This window comes from Octodon degus, unplaced genomic scaffold (genome assembly GCF_000260255.1).
Source record: "Octodon degus isolate 3935 unplaced genomic scaffold, OctDeg1.0 scaffold00001, whole genome shotgun sequence".
In the NCBI taxonomy this organism is placed as follows: Eukaryota; Metazoa; Chordata; class Mammalia; order Rodentia; family Octodontidae; genus Octodon; species Octodon degus.
In genome coordinates, this window is record NW_004524577.1 from 25782349 (window position 1) to 25805591 (window position 23243).

At 40.0% G+C, this 23243-nt stretch overlaps 1 protein-coding gene across 6 annotated transcripts in view; it reads right to left on the bottom strand.

Moving 5' to 3' along the window:
* Positions 1-23243, bottom strand: part of Mast4 (microtubule associated serine/threonine kinase family member 4) — a 587536-nt gene that overhangs the window by 63249 nt on the left and 501044 nt on the right. For all 6 annotated transcript variants that reach the window (XM_023705080.1, XM_004623035.2, XM_023705162.1 and 3 more), the window contains 2 exons: positions 12037-12106; positions 5682-5760 (listed from right to left, as the gene is read on the bottom strand). In XM_023705080.1, coding sequence (XP_023560848.1) covers positions 5682-5760; positions 12037-12106 — 149 coding nt within the window. The remainder of the gene's footprint in view (positions 1-5681; positions 5761-12036; positions 12107-23243) is intronic.

The window sequence follows — 23243 nt, forward strand, 5'->3', positions numbered from 1 at the left end:
GTGCTCGTTGTTTTGGTTTTAGGAGAGGTACACTCTGTACATAAGTCTAAGAAAAGAGAAGGAGAAACTGAAGTAGGGGATTGGACCCAAGACCTCTGTGCTGAGCTACGTGCCCAGCCCTTTCACTTAATCCTGAGACAGGTATTGCTAAATTGCTTAGGCTGGACCTGAATTTGCTATTTTCCTGCCTTAGCTTTCCAGGATGGTGGGATTTACTGGCATGCACGACCATGTGGCTGGCTTTAAAAAAAAAAAAAAAAATCTGTGATTACATTAAGACGACCCTATAAATAGTGAAGCATTTCAATGCAGGAACACTTGAAATTAATGACTATGGCTTAAAAACATTTGGAAACCTTGAAATTATAAAACGCCTTACTGCCTACATACTGAGACAGTATATCCTAAGACAGAGGGATTTTTATAATGTAATGAGATTATTTTATAAGCCATAAAAATGAGAACCCTACTAGAAAGATAACATAAACCAAAGCCTTATTCAGAACAAAGAGACACAGCCTTAAATACTTTCAGTATGAAAACAATAAAACTCACGAACAAGAAATTAGCAAAATAATAAATCACTTCAAGCAGGCGAGGGGAGGGGTGCTAACCATAGAGACAAGGAAATTAGCAAATAGAGAAACAGAATTAAACACTTACCAGTCTATTTAAATAAAAGATAAGAAAAAATTGTATTTTTCATCAACTTTTGTAAGATAACCGGAAATATCAAAAACAATTTTAGCTAATTCATTTCATAAAAGAACTGACTGGTTGGAATGCCACCTGCCCACAGGGACTGCCTGGGTGACATTCGGGTATACTTTTAAGTAGTTAAGAATCTATACACAGGATTTGGGATGAATTAGGTCCAGGGTCAATTCCCAATACCACAAGAGAAAAAACAAAAGAATAAGAATATCTGTGTATGTTTCAAAGTAAATCAATATCCACACTTTTGTACCCAAGATTTCCAAACCCAGGAAGTTTATTCATAGATACTTTGGAGGGCAAGGCATCAACTGAGCTAATGGGCAGTTATTTAAAATATTTATTCAATCTACTTGTTGTTCAGGTTGCCATGGAAATATTAAGATACTTGATTATGAGTGTTGGCCTGATTATTGCTGAGCTGTTATGTACAGTACAAACATCATGGTATGTTTCTTAAAATAAAAACAAATTCCAAAACACAGCAGGCTCAAGAATTTCACAGAAGGCCTTGGACCTGAGCTTGCCTGCGATAAACCAACCTACTTCTGCCAGCAAGGGGAGCCCAGGCGGCAGGGTCGGTGGGGAACTCAGTGTTGTCTTTCACACTCAAATATAATACATCATCTGTTTTTCAAAACAGCTGTGGCAAATGTGACAAGATGTTCACACCTGCTAAATCGAAGGGAGAGCTTGTGACTGCACCATAATCATTAATGAGAAAACACCATAAGAAAGTGGCCCATGTCTAGCAACAGAGAATCTGTTAAACTGATTGATGCAGTGCTATGAGTGGGACAATGTTAGAGGAAAGGAGAGGCCCAGGGCTTCTCTGGGAAGAGCTCTTTTCAGTATCTTTAAAAATTTTTTTATTAGTACACATTTGCAGCACATAATATTACATTCACCTCAGACAGTAGGTGCCTGTGGTTAGCAGCCCTCCCCTTCCGTTCCTCCTCCCTCCATCTTTAGATCCCCTCCAGACAATTTCTTTTCTCTTTTTAAGTTCATGCTTAGAAGATGCAATGACCACATTCACTGCAGAGAGTTAGTACATGTACATAGCACATTTAAAATCTTTTAATGGCTGCTTCCCTCGCCATCCCTGGATTCTCTTCCCATCTCCTTTCACCTCAAGTGGAAAAGCAAGGTATAAATGAAAAATAGAGTCAAGCCCAAGGAGGCTAAGGAGAGCTGAGGGGGGGAAAAATCACAGACCAGCAAAATGGCTCAGTGGTGACTCAAAAGGTACTAAAGGGAGCCCAGAAAAGGCGTCACATTGGGCAGCAAAGAAGCATAAGTTCAGTTTGGGCAGAGAAAAGGGACACAGAAAACTTATGAAGCCAGTGAACACAACTGCCAGGATGACAGAGATGCACGTCCTGTACCCAAGTCTCATGTATTTTGGTTTTTGAAGATGGAGTCTTGCGGTATTGGTAGGCTGGTATTAAACTCCTGGGCTCCAGGGATTCTCCTACTCCAGCCAGGACTCAGGCCTGCACACCATGTATGGCTTTCAGGCTTACTGAAATGACCCCTCCACTGCTCAAAACATCCTGGAGGAATCCCTCCTTTAGAATAGTTTTAAGAATTTGAGAGTTTTCCATTAAACGTAAGTCTCCTTACTTCATATTTATGTAAATGTAGTGCCAGGGAGTCCCATTACTACTAGTTTGCATATGACTTTTGACTACTGCACAAACCAAATCTACTTCCAAAGAATGAAGATTTGTCAAAAAAATCATGCCACTTCTTTTCAAGGCAATTAGAATTCCAAGTCAATATTTTGAGAAAAAGTATCATTTAAATAAGCACTTAGTCTCTCAAAATAACATTTTGTAAAGAATAGTTTTCATACGCATGTAAAAGGTTCTACTTCTTATTAAAAGTAATACAATATATAGACATACCTCACATTTATAGGTATTTGTATTTTTTATTTTCCTTCTTTCCCTCAGTAAGAAATAGTGTGTCTGCTGAGAAATATATGAGGGAAGTCTTCCTACTGCTGCAATTCCATATTATTTATTTGAAAATTGAAAACTAGGATTTGAATATTGTCTTGGAAAAGTTTCACAAATTAATTTAACTGCAAAATTTTATTCTAAAAGTGGCAATCCTAAATATTCTCCAGGAGGACTGATTAACGTCATATGGCCAAATCTTTCCAATTTCAGAACATAGCATTTTTAACATTTGGCAATTTAGCAGTTTTCATAATATCCAAAGGATAAAAATATAATAATGTTGACATTTCAGCGTAAGCAATTCTGGAGTTCTCTGCTAATACCACAATTATCTGTGAAATTTGAACTGCACTTTCAGAGTGACTAAATTTTATCTGTAGATATCCTATATTTTAATTTAAAATAACTAATGTGCACTTACGTTGGCTAAATGACTAATAGGTAATGAGAAACCTAGGAGTGGTTCAGATTAGACTGTGTAAAGACAAAATTGCAACTACTAAGCAGTTTGGAAAGAACTTGGCTCAGACACGGACAGGATAGTAACACAGAGCAACTGAGGAACATGAGAAGCAGCTTCTGTTGTCTTTCCTCCTGGCTTTTGTCAACAGCCAAGAGGAAGACAAGAGGACGTGGCATTTGTGCACTAGCACCTCCAGCACACAGACTAAATGGCCCCTATGTCTTCTGGCAACAATAGTCATTTTAGAAGCTAAAAATTCATTTGGACAGGAAGAAACGGGACCACTGAGATCAGCAGTCAGTTGTATAACACCTTCTCTGATAAATATGTCAGAAAAAACAAGTTAGGAGAACAACGTGTGTGCGTGGTTACAAGCAGCCCTGGGGCCTTGTTCTTTAGGTGCACACAGATGTTAGAGCCAGCAACAATCCCCCTGAGAGAGATGGGTGGGCCAGGGTTATTAATTACAAGGTTAAAGAATATCATGTAAATGTCCTCCAAAGCACTAAGAGATAAACTTCCAGCTAACTTGCTGTATCCATACAACAGAGGGGTAACCCTAAATATTCAGAGAGTTAATTCTCCCGGACTCAGGACTCTAAAAGTCAGGGGAAAAAAACCAACAAATTCATCCTATGATGTATAGCCAGGATTAAGTGCACAGGTGCATGTGAAGAAGTTAGTGCACAACTATATCTGGTAATCTGCACAACTAATCTGAAGACAGCAATATGCAATATGCCAACCATTACTGAACTCCTATCATCTTGTTTAGGGAAATTCTCTATTGTTTCTAATGTTATTTTAAAATTATTTTTTATACTAAAAAAAGACTTAATGCCTACATTGGAATAACTATTAAAAAAGCGATATTTTAAAAAGTGCTCATATCCAGTGGAGTCTCATCATACGTAACTTCTCATCCTTTCTTTGTAGATTCACTTTTCAAAGTGCTGTCCCATTTACTAGAAGTGGAAAAAAGCAAGATTCTGCACATTCCATTTTGCTTGTAAAACAGATTTCTACATCTGAACTCTAATAAAACCCTACAGAAGGCAAAGCAGGTCGAAGTAGAAAAACTGGGCATCTAGAGATAGGAATTTATATGTGACTTGTTTGTGCCTTGAATCTGGATTAAAACTGCCCAAGGGTCTGGGGAAGGACAGCACCTAAAACTTTAAAAATTAATTTTTCTCTCCTTTTTTGGTCAATGAATTTCAGCGTTCCTTTCTACACTGAGCTTTTCCAGATACAGACTGATAAGCAACGTAGGTTCTGCACGGTAGCCAAAGACGACTTCGTGCTACTCAGTGGCAATTTGCCCCAGTGGTGCTAGTCACTATTTTTACGAACAGGAAGCTGATATGCCACTGAATGTACTAAAGACTGTTAGGGTGTTTGCCCAAAATAATCTAAATGGACAGGAGGTACCATGGCAAAAGGGAGTAACGGGCATGAAGGGTTGCTGGCCTCTCTCTTGTAAAATACTGTGAAGAAATGGCAAAAAGAACCCACTGGATTTCAACAATTTGATGTTGGTGGTGCTCCAGAAAGTCTGCATTTTATTACATACAGTTCTGCCTTCTAAAAGAAGACAGGGGCGAAACTGGATAGAGTTGATCTACTTAATTGGTACTTTCCTTTCCAGCCAAGTATTCCAGAGTAGTTGGAGATATGTGGGATGTGAACACACCACACTGGATGGATATATCGAAGCATTAACTATGGATTCTGACAAAATAAGGAAGGCTAGGAATTAGCAGGGCGTCCGCACCCTAGGTTCACACTCCTGGCCAGCACATGACCATCCAGGCTTCCTTGCTAGGGATCTACTGAACACTCTGACTTCCTGGGCCTTCCTAAGTGTCCACTTGCTTTCTAGAGCCCTGTGGACACTGACCTCCCCCACCCCACATGCCACCAACTTTAGCTGAGAGTGTGGGTAGCTAACCCACTGACATGTAATTGCTAGGCCTCTTGCTGCAATGTTATAGTTTGAGGCAAGAGTGAGGTTCCATCTTGCCTCTTTATATATCTTAACTTCCAAGTTCTTTTCATCGCTCCCTGAAAGTTCTTACCTAGAAGGCACACATTTAAGGTCTGCCTTTGTTGTTGTTGTTGTTGTTCTTTGAAGGCGAGAGAAAACAAAACAAAGTAAACCTCTCAGCCACAGAAGGAAAAGACCAAGTCCATCAAAGTTTAATGGCATTTTCAGCACTAATATCATTGGCATGGAACCAAAGCAATAAAACCAGATTGTGTTTTTCTCCCCAAACTACACCAAATGGTATTAAAATGAAAGCTTCCAGTCGCCTGCAAACTTGGGCACCTGGACCCTACACAATTTATGCACTACGGTTCAGAAACTTGCAGCAAAATTACGTCCGTTTTGTCTGTCAGGCCACCATCTGATGTGTGACCTATTCAGAGTGGCAGACATGTGGAATTTATCTTCTCCTTCCTACCCGGAGACTCCCAGGGGAAACACAGCCCACCTACTAGTTCAGAGGGAGAGAAAAAACAAACCAGGCACTTACAGAGACGGTGGAGCTGGGTGTGTTCGTCCCATAGCCAGAAGAGGGGAGGGAAGCCAACGACCAGCGGCGACCATCAGTCCTATTGAGAAAGGGAGTTTAGCGAAGGCCCACACGAAGTATTGTTACATGGGAACTCCAGGGAAATGAGTATTTTTAGTCAAATGAACGACACAAACATAGTCTGTAAGGATGTGGAAATATTCAGCCAGGGTCAGGGTAAACAAACATTATACAGCAGGTTGACTTTTATTTAAAATGAATCAATACACTCAAACAAGTAGAAAGTGAATGGGTTGATCCATAGTATTGATCTCACACTAATACAGTTTGACAAAATGAATACCAGGGATAATTACAATGGTCAGACTCAGCAGATTCAAATGAATACAAATAGAAAGGGGATGGGCACTCTCATCTGGGAACTGATAACCCGAGCCCGTTAACTTTCTAAGGGCCTGAATTCCAGCATGGCACCAATGCCTATGGGCAAGTTCAGAGTCGCTTTAACAAGTCCACTTAGGATTCCCAAGGGAACAGTTCTGCTCACCACAGTTAGGAAGGCAGGAAGCAGTGGCTGGTGTAAACTGTAAGAGGCAAATAATTTTAGCACTAAAAAGGTGACTTCTCAGAATCCCTTAAGAGTTACTGCCATATGATTGTCTGCACTTTATTTATTGTTTTGTTGCACTGAGGACTGAATTAGGAACCTCACACTTGCTGGCAGGTGCTTAGGCTGCTGAGCTATCTCCCTGGCCCGTTATGGCCATCTGAATGATTTGGTTTCAGAAAATATTGGAGTGAAGGCCCCTTGGAGAGTTTGTGAGCATACAGCTCAGCTCTGGCCACTGACAGGACAGTGTAGGAGGAGAAATTCCCCTTGCATAATAAAACTTAAGTAAGGAATACAACCATCTTCTCCCGTCTTAGAAGCAGAGCTGGAAGAGTGATTATTTATGTTCAAGTGGTGAGAAGACTGCAGCTCTGAGTTAGACTCTAGTCATGTATTAGGACCACTCCAGAGACCTATGATGAGTTAATGCAGTAACAGAGATAATACTGCTGTTAGGCAAGGGGATACCACAAACTGTCTGAGATCTCTGGTATTCCAGAATGAATGCTTTATTAGAAATGTTGAATGACTTTAAAATCACAAAACACAGTGCAAGCAATTGCATGCAAATTTGCCGAGGGGAAAAACATACGTTTTATAGAGCAAGCCTGTATTCTTACAAATAGCGTCCTATATAGACTCTCTATAATTTGTGATTATATTAACTGACCAAGGAGAGACAAGAAGAGATAGAATTTACCAGAGGTATATTCCTAGTACACTGAAGTCAAGGAATTCAACAGCATTAGACTTAAGCTTGTGAAACCACAATACGCTGTTCATGTAGAAAAGTGACATTCTGCCCTGACATTCAGAGGACACTATTATCATGGGCTACCACGGATGTTACCAGCATGGATGCAAATGGTCCACAAAGACACAACAAAGAAAATCGAGTGGACAAACCACAGAACTACTACAATGTTAAGATTTCAGTAAGAGTTACCTGTCATTTCTGTGACCATGATTGGAGTACAATTGAATCAAGTAGTTAAAAAAAAAAAGAGGAAGCAAAATAAGATGTTTATAAATATGGCAGGTAAAAGGAACTGGGAGAACTAAGTTATATGGTGATGTTGGAAAGCGGTTTTAAACAACTTACAATATTCAAGTTTTAGGAAGAAAATAATTCTAATACATTTATAAAGATACCCAACTGTCAATTATGGGCATAGGTTAATCCTATTTTATTTAGGTACTTATTAAAGTGTTTAAAACCCATGTCTTTTAAAAGCACTTCAAAGAACTTCCAATTCAAAAAAATGTATTATAAGTACTTCCAATTTTGAAAAGAAGAGACCATAATTTTAAAAGAATTATTCAGCCTATTTAATAGCAATTATCAGAGACTAGTCTCTGGAAAGCGTGAGGGACACCATTTCCCCTACCATGATTTTGTTTTGTGATCCATTAATTCTCCTTTCCCTCCGGTATCAAAGAACATATTTCAGATGGATGAACAATTCCAAGAGGAGACACGTTCGTATTAGTTCTGAAGCATGCATTACATTTACTTAGTCCAGAAAACACACAACTAGAAGGATATTTAAACAAGAATGTGCTCAGTGCTCTGCACAGCTATTGACCAGAAATAATTTGCATCTCATAAAGTTTCCTAAGTTGTCCATGTCTGTTTACTCAAATGGAGCAAAAGGACCACTGCATTTTCAATACTATGACAACCGCACAAAAGAAGTTACTATATTTGCTATATGCAGAGAGCACACACCTACTTTTTCAAGAAAGCATCACATAAGTGCATTTCGAAGCCTACAACAGTGCTGTTTGTTCTTTGCAGTAGCTATGTACATGTTATTCAAAGACAAAACTACAATCTTATCAAAGCAACAAGGCTTTTTTTTTTTTTTTTGGATAGGACTCTTTTCCTTATGCGTGGAAATCTCAATGTTACATTAAATGAAAAATAAGAAGGGAAAAATATCTGGGAGCATATGATAGAGACTGGTTAAAAAATACCATTTCACTACCCACAAAAATTTAGATTAATATTGTACATAAAAATGTAAAGCTCGGTGTCAAGTTGGCCACTTCAACTGTCTGAAGAGGAAGCAGATTTCCTCACTTGCTCGCTGTAGTCACCAGGGGTAATACACAGTATATTCTAGTAAGCAGATATAAATGTAACCAACTAAAATCTATTTCAGAAAGAATTCTGAAAGAGTACAGTGGTGCCTCAGTTCATGAACTTAAATTAATTCTGTCAAAAATTCTGGCAATTCTGCAACCAAAATCATGGAAAGAATTAAGTTCATGAACGGAGCCATCCTTGTAACTAGGAAGACGACGCCCTACCAGCAGTGCTCAACAAGCTTATGAGGATCACAAGCCAGCAGGCAAATCTGTTCTATTAATTTGCTTATGGAAATACATTCTGAGATTTAACCTGGAAAATAACAACTAAACAACTAGGAGAGAACCTGGCATCTATTCAAGCACAGTAGATCACCAATGTAAGTGAAAGCAAGTTATAACACAGAAACCTTGAGGGCTGAGGATATAGCTCAGCGTCATAAGTGCCTGCCTGGCAAGTGCAAGGTCCTGAGTTCAATCCCTGGTACCTCAAAAAAAAAAAATCTAAACACATAAACCTTGGAAACCTCTGGAACAGGGAGGTCATTACCACCTTCAACCTTAACCAGCAGCGAAAGAAAATAATAACTCCACTATCAAACCATAAATCAGTTCAGGTTGAGTATCCTCAGTCTTGGGACTACAAGTGTTCCAGTTTGGGTGTTTTTGTCTTCTAGATCTGTACAGGCCTCACTGATGAAGTTCTCCTACTCTGTAAATCTAAAACCCAACATGTTCTTGAGCATCATGTTGCTGCTCATAAAACATTTTAATACTGCTCTAACATTTCAGATTGTGGAACAATCTGGATTTTCAGTTTTTTAACTAAGGATGCTCAATCCATATTATAACATGAACAACATGAAAATGTTTCCTTTTCTCAGACAAAAGCTGTGATAATGTGATGCTCATTTTTATCCTTTTAAAAGTCCATCTTAAAAATGAACTTGAAACTTTTGCTCTTGAATCAGTAGTAGGAACTATGAAGAGTGTATCGCTGTAGTTTGTAGTCTGTAACTTGACTACCGTGTTACAAGGAGCGTTTACCAGGAGAGTGATGTCACAATGTTGGAACAGATTCATAAACCTGACCTTTATCTCTTCACCCAAGAATAATATCAAAGACACCAGTATTTCCTCTCTTGGACTAAATATACAAGACAATAAATACACTGTGAGGCTCTCAATGTAGCATTTCTGCTTGAAGGCTCAGAAAGTCACAGCAAATAGGGAATGGAGACCACGGATAGGCTCTCCGCGGTTCCTAAATGAAAATCAGCTCTAAAATACAGAAGACCCCCAGATGTTAAATATGAAATGCCAATTGGAATTTTTATAATGAACACAGGGTTCTGTTTACTTGAATACAAGTTTAAAAAGATGATCGCTCATGTCCTAATCTAAATTAATACTTTCTGAAGAGTGTGGAGGGAATTCCAGCTGGAGTTCATACAAAATGAACCCAAGGTCTCTTGTGATAATCTCCTGTCACGCTTTATGGTTTATTTGTCAAAAATTAGCATGCTTGGGGGCTTGTATATTTTTCATAGCATAGAGAAACCAGATTCATCTGTCCTTCATTCACCAATTTAAGTTTCAGATTCTCTTCATTTTTATAAAGCTGGCAAGATTAAGAGACTATGATTTCTGTCATGTTTTAAATGCATGCTATAATGTAATTTTCATTTTTCTTACCTGTGCTTAAGACAATTAGATGCATTCATCTTTAAAAAGAGATGTGTTTTAAAGGCTATGGTAAGTACTTGTTTTATCAATTTTTATAGGTTCTCTCTCCACTTGGAACAGAAGCACTATTTAGAATTTATATTCACTAGACAAGCAAACTTTCTCAGAGTAGTTTTCATATTGCTTTATAGTACTCAGTGTGAGGAATTTAAACACTAAAAGATGGAAATTAGGGAGGATCTAGGTAGTGTAAATAAACTCTTCGGTGAAGAGATCATAATCTCTTTAGTATCTTCCTCACAGTGGGACTACACAAAGGCATTTAGTATATGATAAGAAATGACTAAGCTAATGAAAGAACCTTCCTTTGGGGCTTGAGACTCATGTTGGAATCTTAATTATACAGAATTATGAAAAATACTGTAAGCATATACTCTCTGGATTTTGTAAACATAAAATATATTGTGTGCTGACAAAACAGCAGTGAGAATACTTCAGGTTTTGTTCATTAATACCATGTGTTATGATGGATGCATTGTGGTAATTTGAGAAATTTAGAAGCTTAGCTAAGTGACTCAGCAGTTCCTTGTCCTGGGCTGTAGAGGACGTGCCCTAGGGCCGCTGTAGTGCTCCAGGATGTTGTAATGGTTAATTCACTGTGTCAACTTGAGTTTAGAAGTTTAACTCGGTGACTCAGCAAAGGGTCAGGGGCCTCATTCTGTAAACCTCCTAAGGGGAGGGCCCTAGTGGTGTGAGGGCTACCAGCCCTGCATACAAGGTAAGGGAGGAGAAGAGGTTTGCTTCTGCCCCTTTTTCTCTTGTTGCTTTTGCTGCCTTCTGCCTCCATGGAACCAGCTGATTATGGACTGAAACCTCATGAGTTAAACCTTTCCTGCCTTAATTTTGGGCATCAAGTATTTTGTCTCAGCAGAGAAAAGCAATTAAGATACCATGTGTAAGAACATTTTTTTAATGTACCTGTGCTTTTGCTAAGTGCTATATTAATATACTTCAGGACAAAGTTAGGCCTCTGATGAAAATTTAGCAAAGATCTAGGGCATTCAGACCATAAAGCAATTTTATCCTGAATATACAGAGGTCTGGCTGAAGGGGCATTTTGGTTTTTCTATTTTTCCTGGGTTAAAGAGGACAAAGTATATCTGATGAGAGGGGTGGATATGAAGGTTTGAATCGGACAAGGTGAAGTACACTGATTCTGTGTATAAAAGAAATGGCTGAGCACACTCTTCTGCTTTGGCTAGACCATAGAACAAGAACTATCCTTCAAAAGACTGATATTCAACCATTCTAAACAATTACCCTCCTTCCCAGCCCTTCATTCAGTGCCCCAGGGAGAACACAGAGTGCTTTACTGTTTGGCACCTAATTCTAAATTTGATAACTAGAAAACATAAAATATTCTTCTACCCATCCAAGAATGTTTTTTTCTGAAGTGGAATCACTGAATGGATAGCTTGATGTTCCCAAAAACACAGACATCTCAGAATTTTTACCTTGTGACCCCAATAATGTTACTTCTGTAAAAAGTGTTTCAACAACAAATTGTACTGGGACACAAATGTATTGAGCCTCCATCTTGGCAGCTCAGATAATTTAGAAAAAAGAAAACCTGTTGAGAACCAACCATGTATGTACTACAGCATGCAATGGATGCACAGGGATAGAAGAAAAGACAGAAAGGGAGCTTTATTGTCCTCACTGGGCCCTCCCTGCCTGTGGAGGACCGAGACGAGAACCTATAAATCTAACATAATGCAGAGGTCATTATTAAAACTGGTAAAGCAGGTGTGAAACAGCTAAGTCCTCTGGCCAGGAAAGCTTCTGAGAAGGAATATTGTGATAATAAGTAGGCTCTCCCGAGAGAGGGCGGGAAAAGGGTTAGGAGCAGCATGGGGGCAAGGAATGGGATGCGCTATGTAATGTTATCACCCCCACACAGGTCCTTACCTCCGTGCAAATGAAAAATGGGCTGAGGCACTGGGGGAGAAATTTCTTGGACTATCTTGAGGGCTGTTTCCTGTAGAGAGAAAAAAGAGAAAATAATTACAATGTGAGTTTGTTTTTGTAGCATGAACCACATCCAGAATTTTCTCCCTAGTAATACGTTCCTTTACTTTTATTTTATTCTGCAAAACGTCCTTCCCTTCCCAGTGTTTTAGTTTTACTTGTAGTAGAGTTGGGAGGATTCCAGAACGGTTTTTCATTTGTGCAAGACATTTCGTTTGTGCAATGCACACATGTGCCCTGACCACCAACCTGCAGTCCTCTGGATTTTTAGTGACTTAAGTGTTTCAGGCCCTATAGAGTGACAAATAGATAAATGGCTTGGGAATGATCCTCCACAGGTGCTAATAATTTAAAGATTAACATGGATGGTTAAACATAAGCTTTAACTGGAGGTACTTTTTAAAAAAATATTTGTACCGGGCCTACAGGGTCTTATACACAGATCAGACCTATACTTATCCTCCTGTTTTCAGCCTCCCAAGTGCTGGGATTACAGGCACACGCCACCATGCCCAGTCTCAGTCACTGTCTCAGCGCACATGCCACGGATTGGGCATAGGATGGTCCCTGTGCTAGCCTAAGCAGGTGCTTTAGTCCGCTGAGCTATCTGGCCGGCCCTGGAGGAACTTTCTGTATGGGGGAGACAGTCTCAATAAAAATTCTGAGTTCTCAAAAATAAATACTTACATTAAAAAGTACAGATTTAAAAGGCAGATATGGCCTGGGTATGAGAGTGCACAACTGTAATCTTAGCTACTTGAGAGGCTGAGGCAAGAGGATCACAAGTTTGAGGCCAGTCTGTCCCATACAGTAAGATTCTGTCTCAAAATAAAAATGTCTGGTCACACCTCAGTGCTCTCTGCATGCAATCCCCAGTGTCCCTCTCATCTATCTATTTCTCTCTGTCCCTCATACACATGTAGATGTGTCAGAAATAGTCATAAAATACAAGGATGCAACCAGCCATCTGGACCTATTTCTAAAACAACCCAGATCTATCCTAGCATCTCTGGAGTGGCCTGGCAGGATTACCCCTTGTCAATATCTTCCTCAACAGTCCCTCCGCGACTCAGTGATGGCCTGCCTGGCCAGGCCACCTCTAAACCACCCAGCAACACAAAGCCTGGCAGCGTGTGTTCCCCACGTCCTTCGCAGGCAGAGTGCAGTGCTGACTGCTCAAGGAAGGAGGGCAGCTCCTCCGGGGCTTGTTACTTTCTCCATTAGTCCACTCAACCTGCTGCTGATCATTGAGAAAGCTTGGCAGACAGCTGGCGAGGGCAAGTTCAAGACACCCTGGACCACCGCTTCCCCCTGCATGTTTAATTAGATTGGTGGAATCGTCTGTGGACGAACACGGGTCTGTAGCTGGTTTCAGTAAGAAGGTGAGGGAAAGCTGTAAAGCAAGCCTGCACATTCTTGAAAAATAAACCAGGAAGGTACGCTTCATCCACAGTACTGGTTTCTTAGTCAAAGAGACAACTGTCATCAGCTATGAGGGATACAAGATTTCAAGTGGCAGTCAGTACCTGGCTGTAAAGGTAAACAACTGATTATCAGTGTGCCAAAAAAAAAAAAAAATAGACTAATACATCGAGGAGAAATTTAGTGTTGCCTTGAGGACTTCTGGATGCCTACATCTCTACTGAAATTTTTCAGTTAAGTTAGGCTGCATGTTTTATAGAGATGTCTTCAACAGATGCCATGAACTTTATAACAGACAATGCAATCAAAACAATTCAATGAGAAAGTGCTGAGAAGCCTCAATTCCCTATGGTGAGAACCCACAAACATTCTTCCCCCTGATGCAATGAAGTTTATCATGCTTTTACATCCGGTCTTCCTTGGGCCCCTGGACAAGGGATTGTGTTGTTTCATCCAGTAAAGGAGTCATTTTACCTATTTCTCTACTCTGCTCAGTTCCATTATTCCTACGGCTCTCAACAGCCTTTCTTCTCCACCCCAAACCTATGTACGTGGAATGAACAAAATATATGGTGATTGCTTGCATTTTTATATGCTACTACAGTAAAAGACACATTGCCATTAGTTCTCCAAATACTCCCCCGGTAGTGAACACACTCGCTCTGTCATCCTATTATCTGAGGCAGTTCAGCAAGTTCTCTTTGGAGAGCGTCCTCACTGAGGTATGATACAAATGCAGTGAACGAGGCTGCCAAGCATCACCCAATGGAAAGGCAGGCTTGTTAAAAACATTACAGCATGCCCTCATCCACCTTATTTGCTAGATCTGGCACCATGCAACTTCTGGCTCTTCCTCAAAGTCAAAATGACCGTGAAAAGCATTTTCAACTAATTCAGAACATTTAGGTGGACACACAATGCAACTAAAAAAGAAAGAGAGGGGACTCCTAGAACGGCCTCAGAGCATGGCAAGAACAGTGTGATTGTTGTGTTTTTGAAGCTTGCAGGAGTAATTACTGGCAATATTTTCCATTACACTGACTACTGCATTCTACATTCCTTTAAAACTCTTCATAAATTTAAGAAGGCCTAAAAATTTGCTTTCTTAAGAGAATATTGGGTTTGGGGATGTAGCTCAGTGGCACAGGGACTGCCTGGCATGCTCAAGGTCCCGCGTTTAATTCCAGTACCACCCCCCCCCAAAAAAAGGGGAGAATAATGCTAGAACTCCTTGCATATATTTTACTTACTTGGGGAAAATAATCACTTTTCTCACAAATCACACAGCATAATTTACTATTAAGTTATTTGTAATAATAAAACATGTTAATTTTAAGTCAAATTTTGAGGGGAAAAAATCCCCACTAACTCATTCATTTAGAATGAAACAAGAAAACCAAGGAAATCTGCCCCAAATTCTTAGCTTGTGTTTTCCTATAAAGAAAATACTGTACTCTAACTGGAAATTCTAATGTTATCTACTAGAAATTTTAGAGTTCGTTAAATATTTTTAAAAATCAGGGGTGGGGGCTTGAGGGATTATTTTAGAATCCATTTCACTTTTAGAAATGCTAAATGGCTCCAATGCCTATAATCCCAGCACCTGGGAGGTTCAGAAAGGAGGATCACTAGGAGTTTGAGATCAGCCTGGGGCTACAAAAGTGAGCACAAAGCTGGACAGAACTGCATAGTGAGACCCTGTCTCAAAAAAAAAAAAAAAAAAAAAAAAGTGGCTTCGAGGAAACCATATAATATTCTATAAGATACAGCAGCCCATCCCCTGAGGCTTGATGGACAGGGATAGAGGTAGGTTAGTCTAACTACTCTTAAAAAAAAGTCAAGGCTGCCATCTTTCCCTCTTCCTCACCTTTTAGGTGAATCAACTGAGTATTTTCTTCAGTTTCATCTCATCTGATGTAAAACGAAATGCAAGTTCCCACATCTTCATCTTTAAGACTACATAACTCCTGGCATCCTCTTAATAATCTTTATTTTTTTTCACATGGACTGAAAGGCTGAATGTTTTTAGTTGTGCTGTCGCAGTTGCTTCAGTGTCTTGAATCAATTCAAAATATTTCTGGGGCCAGTGAGATAGCTCAGCAGTCTAAAGTAACTGCTTAGGCAAGCTTAAGCAAAGTGCAGGGACCCTAGTTCAATCCCTGGCACCACATGCCACGCCAGCCCCACCACCAGGGTGGGCTGGGCCGGCCACAAAAAAAAAAAAAAAAAAATCCTTTCATTTTGACTTTCCGGAAGAACTAGAAGTCACATGGTACCAGAGTTACTGGATGAAGTGAATCAGGACACACCATAGTGCCCTTGTGAGTTTGCCTTTCCACTGGATACGGCACTCAGCAGCAGCATCTACCATAATTTTTATCATACCTAACAATGACATTCACAGAAAAGGCCTTCCAGGACTGCTTCTGAAAGTGGCAAGAATGAATGAAGATGTATATTCAAGGTGAGTGGGAATATTTTGAGAGGGATTAATGGCAAAGGATCTTTACTGTAATAAACTTTCACTTAAACATTCATGGTAGTCTTTGATCACCCCTTGTATACAAAAGCACACACACACACAACTGCTTAAGGACTAGATGTGTTCTGAGATCCATTACTGGGTAATGTCATAACAGTGTGAACATCACACAGTACATGTTCATAAATTATAGTGATAGCCGGGTCAAGAAGTGATACTGTTTTATTTGACCACCACAGCATATATATGGTCTACTGGTGTTTTGGCAGTGGAACCAACAGGACTTGTTGAAAACTGAGGTTAAAAGGATGAAGCAGAAATGCTGCTATGTGTGCATGATTATATGCACTATCATTAAGGCTCCTAATGTCATGAGATATTAGAGAAAATGAGAGAGAGAAGTTGAGTAAACTACTATGAATGAGCCAAGGGCAAGTGACCACAGCTCAATTTGAGGGCAATTCAGTAAACTTTAAATAAAAGGAGAAATAGAAGGAGATTTGAAGGAGGGTTACAAGCAACTCACACTGAAGGAGAGAGAAGAGAATCTCTCAGCTGGAGAGAAAGACTGGTGATGTCAATGAGCTTGAACTATGTACACTGGAGCTAACAAGTGGGAGACCCCTTCAGAGGTTAGAACAGGGTCTGAGTGCGCCTGCTCAGGATATACAAAGGACTGTCAGACAGGCAGCAGCCGACCTAGATCCAGAGGTGCAAGCCCAGCAAGAAAAACACTCTGGTGGGCAAACAGTAATTGGTGATGGGTTAGAAACAAGTGATGAAAACATTTGGACTAAAAGCGGCTGGAGAGAAAGAAAAGGGCGCCTAATCCGCTCAGAATCTTGGGAGAGAAGTGAGTCCTGGTGGTAACAGAAGAAAAGGGTTAGTAGGCATGGTGCAGTGTCATGTGCTGCAGAACATTCTGTTTTCTTCAGGGAGAAATTGTAAGATGATCAGTTTAGATATGTAGAAGCAATGTTGGAAGTCTTTGTTCTTATTTGGAATAAACAATGATTTCTACTTGGTCTCTCAAGATTTGGTGACACTATTTGTTTATGTTGTGACCAAAATGCTGCTAATTTTGAGCAGATCAAATGATAAAGCATGCTGTCTCTGTTCTGAACTCAGATGAGGACCTGACCGCTGCTCGCTTGCACGGTGCTTCTCGGGCAGAGAGAGCATGATGGATTGAAACCAAAGTCCTATGCATGACCTTCACTCCGCGCAGTGCTGCTCTCGGCATCCATCCACCCATCTGCAAAGCGATACCTGAGAGACTCTCAAATGAAAACTGCTGCCAGTTAATTCTCTGCCCATATGCGCAGCACTTGCTTCTACCTCTAATCCTGCCGCTCCAGGGATTTGCTGGCTCCTGGATGTTTGAGTGCTCGGACACTTTGTGGGCCGCTGGTATCGCAGTTGCTGTCTCTGACCTGGTACAGAAAGCCCGAGTCGTGGTCAGGCCGCGGGTAGGTAATTAACTCTGTGATCCCCACGGGGCAGCAGCAGGGCTCATACACAAGCAGTAAAGCAAAACCGTCCTTTACCTAACGGCACTACACAGGGTGCCTCATTTTAGAGGCAGTTATTGTTAAGAAAGTGATTTCCAGATTAATTAAATTGTTTGATTGCTTTGTAATTAGGTTGGAGAAGGCCTGTGTCTTTACCACAGAGAAGCAAGCTGCAAATCCTTTTTAAAAGGCATATGCTCGACCCACTATAGATTATTAATGTGCTTTTAATAGCTGTCTATTCACAAACTGATCATTTCTGATGCTCTGATTTTCTATCAGGACTGAGGGAATCCAAGAACTAATGATAACTGGCATTTGAAACTCCAGGTGGATCAAAGAGTAAGAGCCGGGTGAATCCTTGTCATTATTTGATGATGTCCTTAAATGATTTGTGATGTTTGCAGCGAACAATCAGTAGTGTTTTTCTTACTGCTCTGTGAGGCACCCTTGGCAACACATAGGTGACGCTCACAAACCCTGAGACGAAGTCTTATGGAGCCAAGCTTAGAATTACGCTGTACAATGACTGCCAGCAAGCCAAGTGGCCACTGGATCACCGATGCTGGATCCGGGGACTGAATGGGCCTTAGGACAGTATGATCGAAGTCACCAGGCAACTCCGCCTGTGCTACTGCACCTGACAAGTGACCTGTGAAAAGAGCTGAAGATCCTCCTTCATTTACGCACCTGTCTCAGAAACTGGCTCCCTTCCAGACATAATTGGAGGATATTAATTAAACCTGGGCAGCTGGTTAGGCTCAAAGTAGCCAAGCATAATCCTTGACTGGCTGTCAGTGGAAGTGCCTCCGGGTTAGCATTCACAGCATTCACAGCTGGCCAACGAGGAGAAGTGGACAAATAGGTTTGGGTTTTTAAGCAAAATGAGAATTATTTGCAGTGAATCAAGGACTTCTCATAATCTTGGTTGTCTGACTCTTGGTGGTCCCTATCCTGCCCTTCTATGGTCAGCAGCACTACTCATTGCTTCAATGATTCAGTGAAGTCACATTTATGAATATTCTGCTACACAGAATGGGATGACAATAGAGGCCCTCAGAGCTGTTCTGTGGACAACCGGTTATAAAAGGCAAGCGTGGAAGCAGGGAGATCACTTAGGAAGATTCCACTAGAGACACAGGAAAGCAGCTAACAGTCTATATGGGGTGACTGCAGACTGCAAGGACATTTTGGCAGGAAAGCCAACAGGATTTGCAGAAAAATGGGACACATGACATGAAGTGGAAAGGAGTAAATAAGGATGGCTTCCAGTTTTAGGGCTACGTAGAAGAGTAGAAGGTGGCATTAACAGAGATGGAGGAGACTGCGGGAGGATGTGCTTGGGGGTGGGAGAGAATTAAGAGCCACACTTGAGTATTTACACAGGCTGATGGCTTATTTACAGCAGTGATCCTCTTCAAATACATTAAGGTATATTATAATGTAGTGATTCCATGTTTTATGCAATTACTTGTAACACTGTTACAGTTAGTTGTAGTTCTCAAGTACAATGTTTTTATTGTCTAAACATTTATTTTATTGTCTTATTTATTTATTGTCTATTTTATTGTCTTTTAGTTTTCTTATGAGTAAAAAACAATGGAATACAATGATACACACAGTATATGCCATTTCTCTCTTCTTCTCATTGATTTGTAACTCTGAATCCTGGATAATCTCTGGTTCTCCTCAGACAGTGTATTTTGAGTTCTCAGTGCCTAACTAGTACCTGTTATATAATAAACTAGACACATAATTGGTTCCTTTCTGATTCAGGAATTATGTACTGAGTTCTTTGTATGTGCAGAGTTTTGAGCTACCTGCTAGAACAGATTAAATAGACCAGAGGCAAGAGCTAAAAGTCTACTGAGAGAAGAAGATATTCACGTCACTATCTCTAGACTCATCTTGTCAACCCAAGTCTGGAATCTTACACATGGGAAAAAGAGATTTCCCTAAATCAAAGAACTTAGACGTACCAAAACTACTTTTCAAAATGTCCCCTAGTAATGATAGCTTTGAATGTACTACCTCACAATACAGTGCTAAGTGTGCATGCAGTGTTGTCCAAGGAATGACTGATGGGATCACAGAGGGAAAACATGCAGGGAGTAGAAGGGAGACCCACTAGCACGTCAATTTCTATGTCACGTGAATTACGGATGTCTATTATCACCACGCCACAAAGCCATTCCTCTGGAATTTGTGTCCTGTATTTGAAATGCTTCAGCACTGACATGAATCCCTTGGAGATGTGTATAATGGGTTGAGAATGTCGTAGCTTTTCACTGACCTTTCCTTATTACTCTGAACTGTTGTCACATCTCAAGGTGATCCCCAGGAAAGACTGCTGAATGTCACCAGTGATGAAGAAAGTTGACTTCTAGTTGTATATTTTCCTTCCATTTACAGTAATGCATCTTCCCAGCAATACAGGAGATTATATTACTTTTATTCTTTGTTTAATGTTATTAAGCAACATTTGTAAGGTCAAGAAGGGGGAAGTAAGAACAGTCACTGTGACATATATCCCTAAATTTCTTGAAATTACATGAAACTTAATTGTAGCTAATTATTTAGTCTGCATCTGGAGAAGACTGAGTTAAAAATGTAACAATGTATACTTTTTTTCCTATATTACAGGAAAGGATTTCAATTCATTAAGATAATTCGAAACAAATAATTTCCATTTTTACCTAAAAGATGGGGAATGTTATCAGGAAATTGGTTTTTCTTAGACTCCTTGTTTCAATTGCTTTGTAATTTTTAGCCCAAAAGGAAAAATTTAAATAAAATGCTGCATATCCATAACAATTCCTAAATGTAACCTAAAGACATTCTCTAATTAGAACTTCTTCCCTTCAACTCTCCTTACACAGTAAATACTACATTTAAAGTGATTCTTTTTAACAAATTGTAGCCATTGCTTTGGCCTCTGGTACACAAGAATTTTACCTGAAAAAGCAGGATGCACATGTCAGGTATTTTTTCCTTTTATTCATCATTTTATAGTTTTGAAATTCAAAAATTTGTGGATCTTAAAAAACTAAATTCATTCAATATTAAGCTTCCTAATAAAATAATATGAATCAATCCACCCACTGAGAGCACTGACTTTTCCATTCCCAGAAACCATACAGGAGATCTTGGAAATCCCCTGGCTCGAGACTCTGTCCTCTAGCATTTTTTTCATATTCTTTTCTTCCATTTCCTTAGATCAATACTTAGTTCTCAACTTGGCCTTGATTATACTACAATCAACCAGGAAGTTTTTAAAATGCTGCTGTCCAGACCCTATTCATCACCTTCTAATCACCTGATTCCAACAGCCATAGTTAGAACCTTAGAATTTTCTCATGCACTATGAACCATAACCTAAACCTGGACCTTCTCTTTAATGCTGTTTAGTGCTGTTAACTAAATCACCTTCAAATTTCCTTTCACTTTCTCAATTTCTTTCTGAAAATCAACTTCCCACCTTCTTTGTCTTAGACATACTAGATCACTCTCCTTTTTATAAATTCACCTCCCTCTGACCTTAAATAGTCTCAAACTGTAGTAGGATATGAAATCTCTTCCCCATCAACCCAAATAAATACTATCATACCATGTCAACACTCTGAAACCCTACCTGCCCACAGGTATCTTGTTCAGTTAGTCTAAGGTACATGTAACAGTCCCCTGTATTCACAAGGACTTGTAGTCACAAGATCCCCAATGGATGCCTGAAGCCAAAAATAGTACTGAACACTATATGTACTATGATTTTGCATTCTATATGGATCTTACGGTGATTCAATTTATACATTAGGCATGGTAAAGCATAACCACCATAACTTAAATTTTAGCTGCATGCAACTGTTTTTTTTTTTTTTTTTTTTTTTCCTTATCAAGGAAATACATTTTCATTTAAAGGAAACCATGCGCGTGGCTTTTCTTCAGCTTCTCTAAACTGCCCACAACACTACAGTGTTTTGAGGACATTAGGTAAAGTAAGAGCTACTGGAAGGAACACAAGCACTGGATTCTGTGGACGGTCAATGTGAAAGCTGAAGGGCCTACTGGGCGGGCAGAGCATGGCTACCCCAACAGCAGTGATTCACGTCCTGGGCAGGCTGAAGCGTGATGGCGGGAGACTTCATCACACCTCTCAATCTACTTCATTACAGCTCTCAACCTATTTAAAACATAAATTGTTTGCTTCTGGAATTTTCATTTCACACTTTGTACTGCAGTTGATTGTGGATAACTAAAATCACCAACAGCAACACTACGGCTAAGGAAACACTACTGTGTGTAGCTCTCACCACAGGAATCCTATTGCTACTCTCTTTCAGATTCTCCCAGTCATAGCTACAAATTTCTCTTCCTCTAAATCAAAACCCACCCAACTGTAAACTGTGTATCATTCCTTTGTTCCTGGGTGAAGATTAAGAATCTCTTTAAAAGGAAAACATTAACCATAATGCTGTTTATACTTTTTACTTCCTTTGTAATCATTTGTTCAAAAGAGTTTTCATTATAATAAGTACCTAACAACAGATCAGTGAATTATATGACTTAAATTTTGTGCATTTCCAGCCTTCCATTTTTTAAATAGGAAAAATGGGTATTAGTTGATTCATGTGATTTTAGAGTATTTTAATTTAGTATAACAGTTAAAAATCAAGGTTCTGAATTCAACCAGTGATTATACAGCGCCTCTCTCTGAACAAAAAGCTAACTCTGCACAAGGTGCATGGCTGGGGACTCTGAATTACTTGAGAGCACTTAGCCAGCATCAGCTTTCAGTGGATACATTGCTAGCCCCAGTCACATGGATGACCTGAGACTTCTTTCAAGTCATGTTGGCAAGGACTGTGCTGAGCTGGAATGACAATTCTGGCGACTGTGTTTAAGCCAGTTTTGTTTCCTGAGAAGACACCCAAAGGATTAGAGATGGTCATTGGGTGTGGGTGTAGGTCAGGTACGAATGGGACACAGACGAGCACCTAGCAAGTGTGGCCACGGTTTTCTGCCTCTTTGCTACCATATGGCAGACTGCTGGGGCCTCTGGGGTAAGAAGGATGGATCCGACCACTCCCTGACCCCTGGCTCTCACCCACCAGAACACAATGGAACTCTGCTACAGTACTAAATGTAATCTGCAGAGGTCATGGCTTCAGAAGGGAGTCATGGTAGGCTCCCAGGGGCAAGCCTCAGTCTGAGTCCTCAAGGACGACAGTAGAGAGAAAGGTGAGGAAGAGAAAATGGACAGTCAGAGAGACAGAGCCCTAAAGACAAACAGCATATTTTCACCGGCTAATATTACTATAAATGTGCATAGAAAAATGCCAACAATTCAAGTAGATACAGTGGTACCTTTACAAACTCAATTCTCTCCGCAATTCTGGTCGCACACTGACCTAGACTGGATGGGAAACCAACCAAACTTCCCCATAAGATCAACACTGAATCTAACCATTGCATTTGATTTGGTTTTGGCCCAAGACCAGAACTGTGAAAAAAAGTACCACTGGACACTGTAAAGATGAAAAATCTCAAGCTTTAATTCATGACTTTTTTTTTTGTCATCTTGGCGGTGCTAGAGCTTGAACCCAGGGGCTCACGTATGCATTCCAAGTCTTCTGTGTCAGACTGTTCTAGACTTTGAGTATCCATCAGCTCCTGCACTATTCAGATGGTGCATCTTTTGCATGTACTTCTCCAGAAACACACACACACACACACAC